The sequence below is a fragment of the Amblyraja radiata genome, chromosome 19, assembly GCF_010909765.2.
Source record: "Amblyraja radiata isolate CabotCenter1 chromosome 19, sAmbRad1.1.pri, whole genome shotgun sequence".
NCBI lineage: Eukaryota > Metazoa > Chordata > Chondrichthyes > Rajiformes > Rajidae > Amblyraja > Amblyraja radiata.
This window is the reverse complement of record NC_045974.1, coordinates 24,455,267-24,475,669: the sequence shown is the minus strand read 5'-3', so window position 1 is coordinate 24,475,669 and position 20,403 is coordinate 24,455,267. Positions and strand designations below refer to the sequence as shown.

Below are 20,403 nucleotides of genomic sequence, written 5' to 3'. Positions count from 1 at the left end.
CTGTTTCGGCCCACTGGGTCCGCGCCGACCAGCGATCCCCACACATTAACACTATCCTATACCCACTAATGATAATAATAATAATGGATGGGATTTATATAGCACCTTTCTAATACTCAAGGCGCTTTACATCGCATTATTCATTCACTCCTCAGTCACACCCGGTGGTGGTAAGCTACTTCTGTAGCCACAGCTGCCCTGGGCCAGACTGACGGAAGCGTGGCTCCCATTCTGCGCCTACGGCCCCTCCGACCACCACCAATCACTCACACACATTCACACACAGGCAAAGGTGGGTGAAGTGTCTTGCCCAAGGACACAATGACAGTATGCACTCCAAGCGGGATTCGAACCGGCTACCTTCCGGTTGCCAGCCGAACACTTAGCCCATTGTGCCATCTGTCGTCCCACTAGGGACTACTTTTACATTTACCAAGCCAATTAACATACCTGTACGTCTTTGGAGTGTGGGAGGAAACCGAAGATCTCGGAGAAAACCCAAGCAGGTCACGGGGAGAACGTACAAACTCCGTACAGACAGCACCCGTGGTCAGGATCGCACCCGGGTCTCCGGCGCTGCATTCGCTGTAAGGCAGCAACTCTACCGCTGCGCCACCGTGCTGCCTGCTGTCTTACAGTGCCAGAGACCCGGGTTCGATCCTGACTACGGGTGCTGTCTGTACAGAGTTTGTACGTTCTCCCCGTGACTGCGTGGGTTTTCTCCGAGTGCTCCGGATTCCTCTCACATGCCAAAGACGTACAGGTTTGTAGGTTAATTGGCATCGGCTAACAAAAATTGTTCCCAGTGTGTGGGATAATGCTAGTCTACGGGGTCTGTGGGGCAAAGGGCCTGTTTCTGCACTGCATCTCTGAAGTCTAAAATCTAAATTGGAAAAGTTACTCCAGCATTTTGTGTCGATCTTTAAACCAGCAACAGCAGTTCCTTTTCATTACAAATAACCCTCACTCTTTCACCAGCTTCTTCACTTTGTGTATTTATAGAAAAAGGGGGAGGTGAAACTTTACCTGATATACTTGGCAGACAGACGTGGTGTTGAATGCTTACAGGTACGGTATTCAGCTCTGAATCAGAGCTTGTGTGCACTCTGATTCAGTACGCAATGGTTCGGGTTGAAATGCACCAAATGAGGACTCGAGCTAAATTACTGAACCAGCAATCTAATAACTCTTAATCACAGATCGGCTGACACAGATTCAAATCCCATGACTTCAGCTGAGGGAATTTAAATTTGGTTAGTTAAATAAAATTTGTATCGGAGACCATGCAGTTGCTGGATTGCCAGAGTAAAGATTCACACCACCCTGGAAAATGTTCTCATTTCATTCCTGCCATCGGGAAGAAGGCATAGGAGCCTGAAAATTGTAACGACCAAGTTCAGGGGCAGCTTCTTCCCAAAATCCATCAGGCTATTAAACACTCAAACCTCATCGACTGCAGTAATTCAAGAACTATCTACTTTCCAAGGTGAATTTTGAAATTAGTCCATTGTCACTGAGATATCTAGTACGGAAAAGGGCCCTTCGGCCCATCATGTCGGTTCCGACATTCAAGCATCCACTTTTGCACCCTTATCCATGAGCAGTGTTTTCCCTGTAGACTAGAGGGTGCCAATAAGCTGACCATTCCTTGCCCTTCATGCTGCCTCGGCAAGGCCACCAACATATTCAAGGACCAGTCTCACCAAGGTCACTCCCTCTTCTCCCCTCTCCTATCAGGCAAGAGGTACAGAAGTGTGTAAACGCACACCTCCAGATTCAGGGACAGTTTCTTCCCAACTGTTATCAGGCAACTGAACCACCCTATCAATAACTAGGTCCTGACCTCTCATCTACCTCACTGAAGACCTTTGTACTATCTTCAATGGTATATCTTTGCACTAACCACTGTAACCTATATCCTGTATCTGTACACTGTGGACAGCTTGATTGTGTATCTTTGACTGGATAGCTCACAAACACCTCGGTCCACGTGAAAATAATAATCTTAACTAAAAAATTAAACTATGGTGGATTGCGGTCCTAAAAGCTGCTTAAGCTGTTTAATGGCCTGCCTGCCTAATTTAAGTAAATGTTTTATATTTTTAAACTTTTAGTAATCTTTTTATGAAATAAAAATTCAAAAAATCTGAAGACCAAGTTTTTAACTTTGGTAAAGTAGGTACACGGTAATGGCAGATACCGCCTTTAAAAACACACTACCCACGGGTAAAAACCCGCAAAGCAGCTAAAAAAGGTGATTATTTAATGAAATATCCACATTCTTCCCAAATCCCACTTCCCAATTCAGTGGCTCCACAAGTGATGGTCACATTGTCAAATGCCACGGTCACAAACACTGAAATTCCCTTCCAAAAACCTTCCCATTTCTCCACTCGCATTTCCTTCTTCACATTTACCTCTTTTATCTTTGGTTTATCTATGGTTGGGACGGATATGGGCCAAATGCAGGCAAACAAGATTAACCCAGACAGACAGCATGGACAACTTGGGCCGAAGGGCCCGTTTCTACGCTGTATCTCTTTATGCCTCTCTATGACTCAGCGGCTGATGCGTATATGGATCGAGCTGCCAGAGGAGGCAGTTGAGGCAGGTACCATAACAACATTTAAAAGACACTTGAGCACGTATCTGGATAGGAAAGGTTTATTGGACTAATTGGACTAGCTTAGATGGGGCATCGTGATTGGCATGGGCAGGTTGGGCTGATTTCCATGCTGAATGACTTGCTGAATCAGGCTTTTGGTCACCTGTCCCAATAACAGCAAATATTACCCGACACTAGAGTTTTGATTTGATAACAATCACATGAAGACACTTGCACCACTCTCTGTTGATGATCTACTTTACAAAAGGGAATTGTATCCATGACTGTTCCAGTCCAACACAGTAACGCAGTGGTCGAGTTACTGCCTTACAGCGCCAGAGACCCCGAGTACGGGTGCTGTCTGTACGGAGTTTGAACGTTCTCCCTATAACCACGCGGGTTTTCTCCGGGTGCTCCGGTTTCCTCCCACATTCCAAGGGCATGCAGGTTTGTAGATTAATTGCCTTCTGTAAATTGTCCGGAGTGTGTAGAATAGAACTAGTGTACGGGTGATCGCTGGTCGGTGTGGACTCAAAGGGCCGAAGGGCCTAATTCCATGCTGTATCTCGAAACTAAACATTGCCTGAGCTGGTAATGCAGAAATATTTGGAGCATTTTAGCTTAATTGGAAGGGAAGAAATTGGGATCGTTAAATCATATGTAATCCCTTTCATCCTTTGAGGAGGAGAAAAGCAGCCAGGTTTTTACAAGAACTGAAAGCGGTTGTTAGTTAGCCCCGTTATTAACAGCATAAAGCAGTAACAAAGTGGCCCAAAATTCACTAAACGGGGTTTCCTGCGCCTTGCCCTTCCCCCGACTACAGCTGGGATAAAGAATACCCCATCTCTGGAGTATTTTCACAGCTGTAGCCCTTTTGTGTGTGAAAGGACAAGAAATTCATACAAACCTAACAATGCAATTACAAAGTGGAGGAATGGAAGACTGCAGGTCATCCGGGTGGCACAGTGGCGCAGTGCCAGAGTTGCTGCCTCACAGCGGCAGAGACCCAGGTTCAATCCTTCCTGACAATATTTAACAAATACCAAAGCCAATATCAAAATGGACAATTGATGTCATAGAGACATACAGCGTGAAAACAGGCTCTTCGGCCCATCTTGCCCACACTGGCCAACATGTCCCATCTACACTAGTCCCACCTGCCTGCGTTTGGCCCGTTAAACCTCTCCTATCCATGCACCTGTCTAAATGTTTCTTAAACGTTGTGGTAGTACGTGCCTCAGCTACCTCCTCTGGCAGCTCGTTCCATACACCCACCACCCTTTGTGTGAAAAGATTACCCTTCAGGTTTCTATTTCTACCAAACCTTAAATGTGTCCTCTGGTTCACGATTCCCCTATTCTGGGCAAGTGTCTATCTGATCTATTTCTCTCAGGAATTTGTACACCCCGATAAGATCACCCCTCACCATCCTGCACTCGGAGGAATAGAGTCAGTGTTTGTCATTAGAGAACAGGAGGGGAAGCTGCTTCCAGCGGCAAGGAAGCTGGTGACTAGGCCGGGCAAATGTAAAATAATTAGCAAAAGAAGCCCGGGGGGTGATGAATTTATCATGATCCAGAACTGCTGGTCCAAGCAGATTCAATAATAAGCGGAAAAGGAGAATCAAACAAATTGTCGGAAAGGAAGAATCTTCAGGGCTGCGGGGAAAGTGTAGAGGGGGGGACTGACTGGAGTGTCTGTTCATGGGGATAGCACAGAGAGCTGGGCAGAGTAGCCAACCATTCATTAAATAGCCTGAATTACAGTAAATATATTGAAATAGCAGTCATTAAATATGCTGAAATTTAGTAACATCCTCGCTAGTGTAGTGGTTAGTGACCCTGCCTGTCACGTGGGAGACCAGGGTTCAATTCCCAGATGGTGAGTTGTCGATTATGGGGGGGGCATGGTGGAACGCCGGTAGAGTCCCGAGTTCAATCCTGACCATGGGTGCTGTCTGAACTGAGTTTGTACGTTCTCCCTGTGACCACGTCGATTTTCTCAGAGTGCTCCGGTTTCCTCCCACACTCCAAAGACGTACAGGTTTGTAGGTTAATTGGGCTTCGGTAAAATTGTAAAATGATCCCTAGTGTGTAGGATAGTGCTAGTGTACGGGGTGGTCGATGGTCGGTGGGCCAAAGGTCATCTCAAAAGTCTAAAATCTCCACAGTCTTAAAAAGTCTAAGGACTACCCTGGTGGGATCCTTGACTTTGGATCAATGATCCTGAACTCTGGCTCCTAGGATAGTTAGATGAGGGTGGAAATGGCAAAGATTGGAGCTCACAGCTTTAAGGTGAAAGAGGAAATGTTTAAAGGGGATGTGAGGGACAAGTTTACTTACACAGAGGCTGGTGGGTGCCTGGAACTTGCAGCCAGGGGTAGTGGTGGAGGCAGATATGATAGGGGTGTTGAAGAGACTTTTACATTGGCACATAGGGCAGCACAGTGGTGCAGCGGTAGAGTTGCTGCCTCACAGCGCCAGAGACCCCGGGTTCGATCTGGACTACGACTGCTGTCTGTACAGAGTTTGCACATTTTCCCCAGGACCATGTGGGTTTTCTCCGGGTGCTCCAGTTTCCACCCACATTCCAAAGACGTGCAGGTATGTAGGTTAATTGGCTTTTGTAAATTATCCCAGGAGCGTAGTACTAGAACTAGTGTTTGGGTGATCGCTGGCCAGCCTGGACTCGGTGGGCCGAAGGGCCAGTTTCCACACTGTATCCCTAAACTAAACTAAACATGGATATACAGGGAATGGAGGGACGTGGATCATGTGCGGGCAGAGGAGATTAGTTTAATTTGGCATCTTGTTCGGCACGGACATTGTGGGCTGAAGGGCCTGTTCCTGTGCTGCACTGTTCTACGTTCCATGTTAAAACCACTTTACCTTGTCAGAAAACAGAAGAAAAAACGATTTTGTGATCTTGGCCCTTCCCTTTCCAATACTCAGGAAAGTGTCAGAACATGGTTAGACTTTAATTGCACACAGCCGTTATGGGTTGCCAACTTTCTCACTCCCAAATAAGGGACCAAAAAGTCAAAGTAAGGGACAAATTCCCGACGGCAATTCGCTGACCGACTAGGCCGTGGCTGGGTGAATGATGAGTTGGCCCGGGTGCTGGACTGCACACAAAGCCCAGCCGGCGGGCCAGCTGAGGAGCTTCGGCCCGGCACCTCATCCAACTCATGAACCGATGATCGGCCATGAGAAGGAGCAGTGGGGGTGTTGGCGGTAAGCGAAGGTCCGAAGGTCGGACAGCTGGCCGGGCTGCCGACCGACGGGGCCACGGGCGAGGTGCTGCTGCTGCACTCCATGGGCCGCACTACGTCGGGACGGGTGAGGCGGGGCCGGGCGCGGCGCTCCGACCCGACAGTCCCCTCGACCCGAGTAGTAGCAGTCACATACAGGACAAGGCCGGTCCCGTATGGGACAAAGCAATTTAGCCCAATATACGGGATGTCCGGCTAATACGGGACAGTTGGCAACACTAACTGCCGTGCATGTCTGTGCCAGAGGGTCTTGTTGAAATTCTCTCCCCTGGTTGGATTTGCCCACTGCGAAACATTTACTCTGCCAAAATCTTTCATTGCATTAAAACTGCCTTTAATTATACTTCTCTATTACTGCCCTGCAGCACTTTGTTTCTCTGCTTCCAGCATCCACCGTTTCTTGTAATAATCTAGATAAAAGTCGACATCGGGATATGTGCCTTTTGGGAGCGAGGATTCATAGCTAGGTCTTGGATTAATTAAATCTGCAATTGCTAATTACTGGTTCGAGCTGCCTTCACAGAAGCTAGCTTAAACAACGTTAATTACAGTCATTACAGCACTGAACCTTCATTAGTCTGTTTTATGCCAACACCTCCACTTTAAACGCTGCATCCTGATGATATCAGGGTGAGACGGATTCCCTCATAATCATAGCAAGGCACATTTACACAGCACCTTTAGCTGAGAGATACAGCATGGAAACAGGATCTACGGTCGGGCGACTAGCGATGAACACATGCACAAATACTATCCTACACACTAGGAACAATTTACTTGTTTTTTCCCCCAAGCCAATGAACCTACAGACTTTGTCTGTCTTAGGAAGGTGGGAGGAAACTGGAGAACCCGGAGAAAACCCACGCAGTCACAGGGAGAACGTACAAACTCCACACAGACAGCACCCGTGGTCAGGATTGAACCCGGGTGGCTGGCGCTATAAGGCAGCAACTCTACCGCTGCCCCACTGTGCCGCCCCATTCACGTTAGTTTAGAGACACAGCATGGAAACAAACACTTTGGACCACCAAGTCCACGACGACCCATTCATTTTAGACCTATGTTATCCCACTTCCTACACAGTAGGGGCGGGCGATGCACAGAGGCCAATTAACCTATAAACCCCACACGTCTTTGGGATGTGGGAGGAAACCGGAGCACCCGGAGGAAGCCCCCGTGGTCACAGGGAGAACGTACATACGGCGCACAGAGAGCACCCGAGGTCAGGATTGAACCTGGGTCTCTGGCGCTGTGAGGCAGCAACTCTACCAGCTGTGCCACCCACATTGCAGTCTCCTCCTCACTGAAGGAGAGCAAAATATCATACATCAGGAGACACCAAGATTTCAATTTACCACAATTTAACTTCCCAGGTGCACTAAATTGTGGTCATTTTGAAGGTGGGATGACTCTTTAATAGTTAAAACAGCAGCCAACGTTAGATAGAGCGGATCTGATATTATGGTGATTATTGACAGACACCATAAACAATGATTATTTTTACAATTAAAATTTTTCAAAGCAAGCTTAAATTCCTTATATGTATATATGTGAAGCATGAAAGAGAAAATATGAAGAGTTGCAAAGACAGTAGGGCAGATGGAGAAGTCCATTACTGTTTGAACACAAAGTATGTGCTATCCCACCAGGATAAGCGCTCAACCAAGAAAGCCAAGCCGGAAGCCAAAGTAGTATCTAAACTACCTAAACACACATGCTGCAGGACACCAACCAACCCCACAGAGTCACAAATGGAGTCATACAGTGTGGAACTTGCCTCAACATGTCCCATCTACACTAGTCGCTTCTGCCCATATCCCTCTAAACCTATCCAGTCCATGTACCTGGACAAATGCTTATTAAACATTGCAGTAGTACCTGCCTCAGGTACCTCCTCTGGCAGCTCGTTCCGTACACCCACCATCCTTTGTGAGAAAATGTTTCCCCTCGGGTTCCTATTAAATCTTTCCCCCCCCCCCCCTTTCAGGCAAAACCAAGAGGGAACGTGCAAACTCCACACAGACAGCAGCAGAGGTCAGCATCAAACCCAGGTCACTGGAGCGGCAAGGCAGCCGCACTACCTGCAGCGCCACTCTGCCGCCCACTTGGCCAGAGGGAAGCAGTATATATGTAGTCCGAGCACGAAGAGAGGTCTATGTGTGGGAGAGGTTTCTGCTAAACCACAGAAGGATAAGCAAGGCCTGTTCTAACAGAGGTTACAGGGTTTGTTAATTTAGGAACGAGCGCGTTATGAAACTCCCAATTTTAAAATCAGTCAGCGGGGAGTTTATTTACACACCAACAGCACAGCACAGACGGGGCTTATTCATCTCCTCACCTCTTGAGAAACACATAAACAAAGCCTAACAGCGAGCAAGAGGGTAGAGTGTGAAAAGTGTCTCCAGTTCGCAGTAAAGCTAAAAACGCATGTCGGTAAAATGTCCACTCTCTGTGCCTGAAGTGCTTGTGGTCTGAAGGGAACTCAATAAAGAGCGGGGTTAACTGATGAAACACAACTTTTAATGGGTCTCCACCACCGTTAAGAAGTAGTTTAGCTTAGTTTAGTTTAGAGATACAGTGTGGAAACAGGCCCTTCACCCAGCGAGTCCGCCCCCCCCCCCCCCCCCCACCATCGATCACCCGTTCACACTAGTTCAATCCCGCACACTAGGGACAATGGGACAATTTACAGAAGCCAATTAACCTACAAAACCCACATGTCTTTGGAGTGTGCAAGGGAACCGGAGTACCCGGAGAAAACCCCCAGTTCAGGAAGGAACTGCAGATGCAGGTTTATACCGAAGATAGGCACAAAGTGCTGGAGTCACTCAGCGGGTCAGGCAGCATCCCTGGAGAAAAAGGATGGGCAGCAGTTGATGAGGCAGCAACTCTACCGCTGCACCACCGTGCCGCTCATGAACACGTTGAACACATGAGCAGAGAGACAGATGGGCAAGGGAGCAGTTTCTGGGAGGCGATCGGGCCAAGATAGAGGGCAGAGATTGACCAGCAGAGTCTAAAAGGGGGGAAGCCACGTTTCGGCCCACAGTGGTGAGTTTACAAAAGCCCCTCCCCAGTTCACTCTCTGAAGGGGGCAATGAGCTTCCAGAACTGCCAGAGAACAAGGCTCATTGCTCCCTGATAGACACAGAGTGCTGCAGTAACTCAGCTGGTCAGGCAGCATCCCTGGAGAAAAAGGATGGGCGACCTTTCAGGTTGGAACCCTACTTTCAGTCGGAAAGTTGATCTGACATAGATCAAGTGTGAATGGGCAATTGGTGGTCGGCATGATCTTGCTGGGCCGAAGGGCTCGTTTCTTGCTGTATCGCTAAACTAAACCAAACTAAATTGACAAATCAAATTTGTGCATGATGACATGTACCAGATAATGTTGACACAAGGAACCCCAGATACAGATTTATGTTTAAAAAACAGCTACAAAGGGCAACACAGTGGCACAGCAGTAGAGTTGCTGCCTTACAGTAAATTGCCTTGCTGTAAATTGTGAAGGGTAGGACTAGTGTACAGGTGATCGCTGTTCAGCATGGACTCAATGGGCTGAAGGGCCTGTTTCCATGTTGTATCATCAAACTACACAAATTGAGAGAAAAACCTGGAATATTAAAATGTCTGATAGTACCAGGTGAATTTGACAGCTACATTGCCTTGTTCTTTTACCATGAAAACCAAAGGTTGCTGCATTTGACTAAAGTTTTATATTAATTCGCAAGAAATCAGAGAATTGCAGACATGGCCAAGACCATCACGCAAACCAACCTCCCTTCCATTGACTCCATCTACACTTCATGCTGTCTCGGCAAGGCCACAAGCATTATCAAGTATCAGTCTCACCCGGGTCACTCCCTCTTCACCCCTCTCCGAACAGGCAAGAGATACAGAGGTTTGAAAAGGTACACCTCCAGTTTCAGGGACAGTTTCTTCCCAGCTGTTATCAGGCAACTGAACCATCCTATCACCAATTAGAGAGCGATTCGGACCTACCATCTACCTCATTGTAGACCCTCGGAGTATCTTTAATCGGACTTTACTGGATAGCACGCAACAAAAAGCTTTTCACAGTATCTCGCTACACGTGACAGTAATAAACTAAACTGAAGTAAACACTTCCAGAGAGTGGTGGAGTCTAATTTAACATCATTCATCATTCTCTAATGAAGTGTTGCATTACTTCAGTACTGCATGGGTATCCTGGATTTTTGTCCCATAGTGCTACCGCAATTCTCCAATTAAAGATGAGAATGATATCCACAACATAAAGACTTACGGAGGGGAAGATACGCATAGTTTAATTTATTTTCACATGTACCGTGGTACAGTGAAAAGCTTTTTGTTGCGTGCCAACCAGTCAGCAGAAAGATAATACATGATTACAATCGAAGTGTCCACAGTGTACAGATACATGATAAAGGGAATAACATTTAGTGCAAGATAAAGTCCAGTAAAGTCCGAGGGTCTCCAATGAGGTAGATGAAAGGTCAGGACTGCTCTCTAGTTGGTGATAGGATGGTTCAGTTGCCTGATAACAGCTGGGAAGAAACTGTCCCTGAATCTGGAGGTGTGCGTTTTCACACTTCTGTACCTCTTGCCTGATGGGAGATGGGAAGAAGAGGCAGTGGCGGACTGGCCAGGGTGTCAGCTTGCCCGATGGCAAGTGGGCCCCTGATGAAGTGGGCCCCCGATATCAAGTCCCCACAGCCATCAGGCTATTAAACCTGGCTCGGACAAAACTCTGAACATTAATAACCCATTATCTGTTATTTGCACTTTATCAGTTTATTTTATTTGTTTTGTAGTCAATGCCTACTATGTTCTGTTGTGCTGAAGCAAAGCAAGAATTTCTTTGTCCTATCAGGGGCACATGACAATAAACTCACTTGAACTTGAACTTGAAGTGGGCCCCCTATATCAAGTGATGAATTGGGCCCCCTTTGTCTCCTGGCAACCAATATTTTTAGACCCAGTCCGCTACTGAGAAGAGGGAGTGGCCGGGGTGAGACTGGGCCTCGATTAAGCCGGTGGCCTTGCCGAGGAAGGTGCAGAGATGTGAATGGGATGGTTGCCCTCACTTGTTAAATATTAATTACACAGCAGCCTGAGCGATTTAACAATCCAACACACAGCACGCAATCTGGCCCTCAGAAATGTCCCAGGCTCATCCAACCATAGAGTCTGGACTAACCAGCTATCCACTGCATACCGGCCCAGTGGAAATAATTCCACTTGCAGCTGGTATAAAATAGATAACATATTATAATTGAAGGAGCAGGAAATTAAAGTCTTACTTTACTTTCAGTGACCTTTCAACTTGTTGCAAGACCCCAGGCATTATTTCTAAAGCGGTGAGGACTGGCAGCCCAGCGACACGATTCTGAGCCTGAATGTCTGGTCAATATTCTGGTTCGTCTCATTTCATGGCCAAATGCAAAGCGTTGCCAACAGTGAGACCCCGGTCCATTTCAGACACTCACTCTTGACTAAGGTCCGACGAGGGGGCCCGACCCGAAACGTCAACCATCCTACTCTCTCCAGAGATGCTGCCTGAGCTGCTGATATAAACCAGCACCTCTTTGTATCTTTGGTTGTTCCTACTCTTGACTCGCTACAGTTTGACAAAGAACCTCCAGCAATGGTGAACGATCCTTTCACTTGAAAAAAACTTGAAAAACGTGGGGAAAAAAAAGCCCTTTTGGCTTCCTCGTCTGTGCTGCTAGATTTTATTTGTCCTCGCTCCTGTAAAGTGCTTTGTGCCATTTATGTTTCTAGCTGAGTGTTGCCTGTTTCCATTCCACGCCAGGCCCCAGTCACTCGTTTGTGTTACACTCACTTGGCTCTCAATGAACAAATCAAACCAGTCGGTAGCCTCAACATTCCCTATCTCTGTGATTTCTTCCATACACGCAACAGCTGACTGTTTTGAATGGAATTCACATATAACAACGTTTATCTGTTTAAATACAAGCATGTCCACGAGCAGTTTCCATCACCATTAAAAAGTAGTCTAGTCTAGTCTAGTCTCGTCTAGTCAGGAACTGCAGAAGCTGGTTTATACCCATCTGCATTGTTTCCGGAGATACAGCATGGAAAAGGCCCTTCGGCCCACCGAGTCCATGCCGACCATCGATCACCCGCTCACACTACTTCCATATTGTGGAAGGCAATTAACCTACAACCTCAGGTACACAAAAAAGCTGGAGAAACTCAGCGGGTGCAGCAGCATCTATGGAGCGAAGGAAATAGGCCTATCTCCTTCGCTCCATTGATGCTGCTGCACCCGCTGAGTTTCTCCAGCTTTTTTGTGTACCTTCGATTTTCCAGCATCTGCAGTTCCTTCTTAAACACAACCTACAACCCCACACGTCTTTAGAGGGTGGGAGGAAACTGGAGCACCCGGAGAAAACCCACGTGGTCAAAGAGAGAACGTACAAACTCTGTACAGACAGCACCGATAGTCAGGATCGAACCCGGTTCTCTGGTGCTGTGAGGCAGAAGCTTTACTGCTGTGCCACCGTGCCGGCCCTGCTACCCGACCTGCTGAGTTATTCTATCACTCTGTGTCTATTTTTGTAAGCCACCATCTGCAGTTACTTGTTTCGACATTGTATTGTTAAATTTGGTTGTCGGGAGATAGGCCGTATTTACCAATGGCAGCCTGTGCCAACTATATCTGCTCCATTTGATAACGCTGCTATATAAATACAAGTTGCAGAAACAAGGGCCTGCAGATAAACACAAAGTGCTGGTGTAATTCAGCAGGTCAGGCAGCATTTCTGGAGAACATGGGTAGGTGATGTTTTGGGCCAGAGCCCTTCTTCAACATCATCTATCCATGTTCTCCAGAGATGCTGCCTGACCCGCTGAGTTACTCCAGCACTTTATGTCTATCTTCTATATCTACTGTTCTTTCCTACGCAAGGAACTGCACATGCTGGTTAATACACAAAGGGGCACAAAGTGCTGGAGTAACTCGGTGGGTCAGGCAGCGTCTCTGGAGAACATGGATCGGTGATGCTGTAGAAGGGTCCCGACCCAAAACGTCACCTATCCAAGTTCTCCAGAGATGCTGCCTGACCTGCTGAAGTACTCCAGCACGTTAATGTCCTGCTGTTAGATATGGTTTGTGTAGGAATAGAAAATAGGTGCAGGAGTAGGCCATTCAGGGCCCTTCGAGCCTGCACCAAAAATATACTCAATACTCCCCGTCGGGGAATTGAACCCTGGTCTCCCGCGTGACAGGCAGGGAAACTAACCACTATACTAACGAGGAAACTACACTGCAGATGAACTGCAGATGCTGGATTAAACAGAATATAGACACAAAATGCTGGATAACTCAGTGGGTCAGACAGCACCTCCGGAGAAAAGGAAAAGGCGACATTTCGTGTCGAGACCCTTCTTCAGTCTGAGAGTCAGGGGAAAGGGAATTGAGAACGAGAGATATAGATGGGGATATAGAGAGACATAGAACGAATGAAAGAACGAAATGCAAAAAAGAGCAATGATCACGGAAACACTCCATTCTTTACTGTGGGACAGGTGAACACGAACTATACAGACAATGAAACTCACCAGGACGACAGTGAAACTAGTACAATGATTAGAGTGGGGGAGGGATGGAGAGAGAGGGGATGCAAGAGTTACTTGAAGTTAGAGAAATCAATATTCATACCGCTGGGCTGTAAGCTGCCCAAGCAAAATATGAGGTGCCGTTCCTCCAATTTGCTTGTTCGGAAGATAGGCAGTATTTACCAATGGCAGCCTGTGCCAACAATATCAGGTCCATTACGATAAAGACTGCAGTATAAACACAAGTTGTGTAGCCAGGGGCATTACGATAATACAAATTGTTGTTTTGATCACACAGGCCTCGTTCTTTCTGTCAGACTGCCATATCGACACAATGGAACCAAACTTCCAAATCAGCAACACAAGGCTGCGGCTTTACATCAGCAATCCACACTGACAAGCAGTTCAGAGGGGGGCGAATGCTGATTATCTGGGGTGATGAAGGTCAGCTGCAATGAAGAAAGTGCTGGATGACTGCAAAACAGGGGTGTGATGCTGAGGATTTATAAGGTGCTGGTCAGACTGCACTTACAGAGTATTGTGAGCAGTTTTGGGCCCCATAATCTGAGAAAAGAAGTGCTGGCATTGGAGAGGGTCCAGAGGAAGTTTACTACAATGATCCCAGGAAGAATTGAGTTAACATATGATGAGCGTTTGACGGCACTGGGCCTGTACTGGCTGGAGTTTAGAAGAATGAGCGCGGACCTCATTGAAAATTACCGAGTAGTGAAACACCTGGATAGAATGGATGTGGAGAGGATGTTTCCACTAGTGGGAGAGTCTTTGACCAGAGGGCACAGCCTCAGAAGATGTGCCTTCAGAAAGGAGATTCATTTATTTAATCAGAGGATGGTGAATCTGTGGAATTCATTGCCACGGAAGGCCGTGGAGGCCAAGTCAAAGGCCGTTTTTAAGGCGGACATTGACAGATTCTTGATTAGTACGGGTGTCAGTGGTTATGGGGGGGAAGACAAGAGAATGGTGTTGTGAGGGAAAAATAGATCAGCCATAATTGAATGGCGGAAGAGACTTGATGGGCCGAATGGCCTTATCCTGCTCCAATCACTTATGAAGATGAATTTCTGAACGTGTGCACTGCCCATGTTCAGTGGATCTGACAATGAGTGGAAGCTGTTTGATTCAATTAAATGCCTACTCACACAATAGCCACATTGCCAGGCATGTTAGTGGGTTGAAGAATACTATCCCAGTGCGGGCCATGTGTGGGAAGCGAGCCCGGACCCTGGCAGCCTTGCTGGATTAAGTTATGTGCAAGAAAAGTGGGCATTAAATTGATGAGAAATGAGGTACACATTTCCCAGAGTGAACACGGTAAACACATGATGGTTTTTGAAAGAATAAGTAAGGTCGGCTGCAGGAGGTGCCCCCGGGGCACAAAGGTGGGCGGGCGAGGAGAGAGACGTTGTGTCCAAGGAAGGCGACGGCTGGAGGCCACAGAGCAGCCTGGGGCTCGCCTAGATCGAGCTCAGCACATAAAGTCCAGTCCATGGACAGGACTTTGAAAATGGCGCCAAAACATGGGGCCTCTTGCATGCAGGCTCAGTAGACTGTTTCTGCACACTTGCTAATCCAGGATGTGCTTAGGCATGTGAATATTGTACTGCATGTAAGAATATTTGCACAAGCATTTGACACACGACAATAAAAGTACCATTGAACCATTGTCCAATTAGTAATTGGGAACACAAAGTTACGATAATTGCTAAAGGGATCAGTGGGGAGAGAGAGAGAAAGAGAAGCCATTTTCTTGCAACAAATAGTTCTGATGTGTAACACGCTTCACGACAGAAAAGAGGAAGCAGATATAACAGTAACTTTAAAAAGAGCTTTGAGCCTATAAACAAACATAGGGGTGGAGCAGGGCAAGGATGGAAGCGAAGGGAAAGCTTGTTCAAGGCCCCAACATCCTCATTCTGTGCTGCACAATCCATCAGCATCAAACCATGAGCAGAAAGACTTGTACACTGAAGTGGAGTTGAAAAATGTAGTCAGTGTTTGGGAAGAACCCAGTAGCGCAGCGGTAGAGTTGCTGCCTCACAGCGCCAAAGACCCAGATTGGATTCTGATTGTGGGTGCTGTCTGTACGGAGTTTGTACGTTCTCCCCGTGACTGCGTGGGTTTTCTCTGTGTTTCCGGTTTCCTCCCACATTCCGAGGACGTGCAGGTTTGGAGGTTAATTGGCTTCGGTAAAAATTGTGGAAATTGTCTGTCGTGTGTAGGATAGTGCTAGTGTACGGGGGGGGGGGGGGAGAGATCGCTATTCGGCCCGGATTTGGTGGGACGAAGGGCCTGTTTCTATGCTGCACCACTAAACTAAACCAAACCAAACTAAACTAAACTGAACTGAATCAAAACACAAAGATCAGAGAGAAAGACCTGTATTTATAAGGAACCTTTCATATCTCCTACAGTGCTGCCTAGCGCACCCTATAACCAAAGAATTATTCGTGATCTACAATAATGTGCCGAATGTCGTTAATAACAGGAGGGTTAGGAAGGAACTGCAAATGCTGGTTTATACACAAGATAGGCACAAAATGGTGGAGCAACTCAGCAGGGATCTGATCGGGTGATACTGAGGCAGGGAGCATATTGACAGGATGATCTGCATCTGCCTTTGTGTGCAAAGTAACAAGCAGTAACAAGATGGCAGCTTGCAACTCAGTCCTGTCAATACACTGAACGAGACCCGTTGTCAGCTCACTGCACGACCTCACACAAGACCATGTGTGAGCTGATAAAGACCAGCGGAAGCGATAAGAGCTATTCAGGAAGTTCTGCCTTTTTATGACACACAACGAGTGCCAGGAACGGCCACAGTTTGCAACCGCCTCTCTTTACTTTCAGATCAAGTGCAGCATCGGCAAAGTTACCAGGATTCGTCGGTAACTGGGCCCTGTCGCTTTGATTCCAGGGATGTTAATGATCCAAATAACCTGGGCCTCAAGTCTTTCACGCTCTCTCAGTGCGTGTGACATTAACAAACTTAACTGGCCTTCAACTTGACTCTTGCGAGGATGTTGCCAGGACTCGAGGCCCGAGCTATAGGGAGAGTTGAGCAAACAACAACTCTATTCCCTGGAGCACAGGAGGGTGAGGGGTGATCGTATAGAGGTGGATAAAATCATGAGAGAGGTAGACGAGCAGAGTCTCTTTCCTGGAGTAGAGGGATCGAGAACCAGAGGGCACAGGTTTAAGATGAGAGGGGGAGAACAATTTAATATGATTCTGAGGGGTAATTTTTTCACACAAAGGTTGGAGGGTGTATGGAACGAGCTGCCGGAGGTGGTAGTTGAGGCAGGGACTATTGCAACGTTTAAGAAACAATTAGACAGGTACTTGGATAGGACAGGTTTCGAGATATGGGCCAAATGCAGGCAGGTGGAACTAATGTATATGGGACCTGTTGGTCAGCGTGGACATCACCGAAGGGCCTGTTTCCACGCTATAATGACTCTATAAGCCAACATTTACCTCCACAGCTCACGTCGTCAAAAAGTGTAAAAGTGCGGTTCATTTGTCCATACAGTTAAGTTTAGAGATACAGCATGGAAACAGGCCCTTCAGCCCACTCTGTCCAGCGATCACCCATTAACACGAGTTCTATCCTATACTCTAGGGACAAATTTACAGAAGCCAATTAACCTACAAACCCACGTCTTTGGACTGTGGGATATGGATCAGGTGCAGGAAGATAAGAGTTGGATTTAAAACTTAGAGCATAGGTCAGTCCAGTGCAGCGAATGAATGCATAAATGTATCCCTCTTCTTCCTTTAGTAACAAGAAAATTTAGTACAGCATAGGCGTCATGTTTGACACAGGCATTGTCGACCAAATTATCTCCTCTTGTGGTGTTCTATGTAAAATCACATTCAGAATGCTACACTCCGAGAAATAAAGTACTGGCCTACCCGACCTTTCCCTATAACTCAGTCCGTCAAGTCTTGGCAACATCCTTGTAAATCTTTTCTGTCTGGTTTCTAGCTCAATGGCACCTTTTCTATAGCAGGGTGACCGAAATAGAATACAATATTCCAAGTCGAAGACATAGTACAGGTTCATCACCGATTATCCGGCACCCTTGGTTCCAAAGCCTTTCTGGATTATCCGTTTTGCTGGACCAACATAGGTCATGGCCTCCGAGAGGAGTCCAACGGTACTGGAACGGTCCGCTAAGCGCCGAGGGGCCGAGATAGCGGCCCGCAAAGGCGGCCTCAGAAGTCGGCAATGGGAATGGATCCATTGGCCTCGGCTGGGTTGTAGTGTCAGAGCCACGGCCGCAGGGGGCAAATTCGACCACCTCACCCGGTCTAGGCGCCATATTTTCGATGGGAATTTCAGGGGGGGGCGGGGGTTTAAATGCACAGATCTTCTTTTGCCCGGATTTACGGAGGTGCCTGACCACCAGTTGCTGGAAAATTGATGGTGGGCCTGTAGTTATTTTTGCAATAACTATACACCCTACAATCTGGCACATAACGAACGATCAGGACACCAACATTGAATGATGCAAATAGACTTTACAAAACACCGCATGAAAGCCAACAAGAACAAAACATGTGATGGTCATTTCAGGGAATAAGATCTTAATGCAAATTGCAAAACTCCTTCCAGGTGGACGTATGACGGTCTAGTCATTTTCCACATTAAAACACCCCACCATCACCAGATCTTTGCTTGATCCCAGGAAGCAGAACGATACTGTCTGAGTTTCTGTGTCCTCTGATACTTCACCACCCTCACTCAGAGCTGGTAAAGTGAATGGGTGGCAAATGGAGGTTTGTGAGGCTGCATCAGTATGTGATGAATGCGGCTCTAGAGGTACAGACCTGGGTCGGATTGTAGAGTTCCTGCAGGGGGCTCCGTGATCCTTTCCTACAGCAGATGTCCATCCCAAACGGCGCCCGGCGCATCACTGGAAAACACAAGCCAACACATCTACATTCAATACGGGCGGTCCGTTAGTAATTAATCTTTGACGTCAACAATCTCCCCCAGTCAAAAGATGGTGGTTGCTCGGCCCAGTCCAGAGTTTGCACAAAATGCTGGATTAAAGCAGTGGGGTCAGGCAGCAACTCCAGAGAGAATTGGGAGAGGTGACGTTTTGGTTTGGGACCCCTCTTCAGTCCTGACCCGAAACGTCACCAATACCCTTTCTCTCCAGAGGTGCTGCCTGGCCCGCTGAGTTACTCCAGCATTTTGTGTCTATCTTTGGTATAAACCAGCAACTGCAGTTCTTGGTTTCTACCAATCCAAAGTTTAGTTTAGTTTACAGTGTTAGATAGATACGGTATAGATAGTTTTGTTAGATACAGTGTGGAAACAGGCCCTTCGTCCCATCAAGTCCGCTCCGACCAGTGATCACCCATACACTAGTACTATCCTACACATTGGGGACAATTTACAGAGGCCAATTAACCTACAAACCTGCACGTCTTTGGAAAGTGGGAGGAAACCGGAGCATCCGGAGAAAACCCACGCGGCCATGGGGAGAACTACAAACTCCGTACAGACAGCACCCCTAGTCGGGATCGAACTGGGGTCTCTGGCGGTGTGAAGCAGCAACTCTACCGCTGTGTTGTCTCCCCAGAGAACTCAGTATCAACCCTAGGCCAATCCCCCTTTCCAGTATTAAGGAGTGCCGCACACTGGGTCCCAGATACACCGTCAGGAAGTACGAAAGGTCTCACGGTGCCATTTTGAAGAGCAAGTCAACAATGCTTGTCATACAGTGAAATTCTCACTTGCTGCAGCTTCTCAGGCAGCAAATAGATTAAACAATTCATTATCTGAAGAATTCAGATTTGTAGGCTTCTGAAATGAGCAGATTGCATATCTAAACCAAACAAACAATAATAGTGCAAATACAAAATCAATGTCCCCAAGTTAATATAGTTCAGAGCTTATTTGGAGGTTGTAGTGTTTAATAGCCTGATTAAATTGTTCAATGGTGCAATGGTTCTTTATTGCCACGTGTGCACAGGACAGTGAACTACTTTTGCACAACCCACAAATGCACAGTCGCCATATTTTGCCGCTGTTTTCAAAGAAGAAGAAAAAAGTAAAAGTCCAAAGTTCAAAAGTCTAAAGTCCGGGGTGCAAATGTTGAACGTACTGGAGCGCCCCTGATCGTGGCAAGCCCCAGGTTGCTAGAGGCCCATGACCCGACATTGCTCTTCTCACCCAACCACCTCTGTGTCCCAGGGGGTGCCTCTTGCAACTGGCCTTGAAGGCGCTGGAGGCAATACCCTCTCCCACCGGCCCACTCCTGGTGTCTGTCATCATCAGCGGCTCCCTCCTCCTCCTCCACTCTCCGGGGCCGACTTTCCCCCTGCAGGCTGCGGCCCACCGGGCCCTTCGTGCCAGCGGCCAACCAGCCTGTCGCCACACGTGGGGCCGCGGGCGGGCGGTCCACCGGGTCTACGCTCTCAGCGGCCGCTGGCGGCTTCCCATCTGTGCCACCATAGCCCTCGCCTCGTAGGGAAGAAGCTGCTCCCGAACCTGGACGTTAGAGTTTTCAGGCTCCTATACCTTCTTCCCGGTGGCAGGTGTGAAATGATTGTGTGGCCAGGGTGGTGTGGGTCTCTGATGATGCTGGCTGCCTTTTTACATCCTCTTCACACCCGCCCAGTAACAACCCCTCAGGGACTTGGCGTCATTCACTAGTAAGCTGATTAAATGCAAGGATTAATCAGATTGCCCTGAAGCATGCCAATGTTATTGATTATGTTGGAGTAATATTAACCCTTAACCTTTGCACATTAGGCAAGGAAGATTAACTCGAACCCAAGTACCACCCTGTTGTTAAACAAGGGCAGATGTTAAAGCCACAGTTTGCTGTGTCTCGTTAGTAATCCTAATCACAAGTCTGGCCAGTGTGTGCTGACATTGAATCGATTGATATCAAGGGCAGGGCAGACA

At 47.4% G+C, this 20,403-nt stretch overlaps 1 protein-coding gene across 2 annotated transcripts in view; it reads right to left on the bottom strand.

The window, feature by feature from the left end:
* The window catches only part of chst11 (carbohydrate sulfotransferase 11), a 104,220-nt gene that overhangs the window by 48,492 nt on the left and 35,325 nt on the right, over positions 1–20,403 (bottom strand). For both annotated transcript variants that reach the window (XM_033038070.1, XM_033038071.1), the window contains exon 2: positions 18,312–18,397. In XM_033038070.1, coding sequence (XP_032893961.1) covers positions 18,312–18,397 — 86 coding nt within the window. The remainder of the gene's footprint in view (positions 1–18,311; positions 18,398–20,403) is intronic.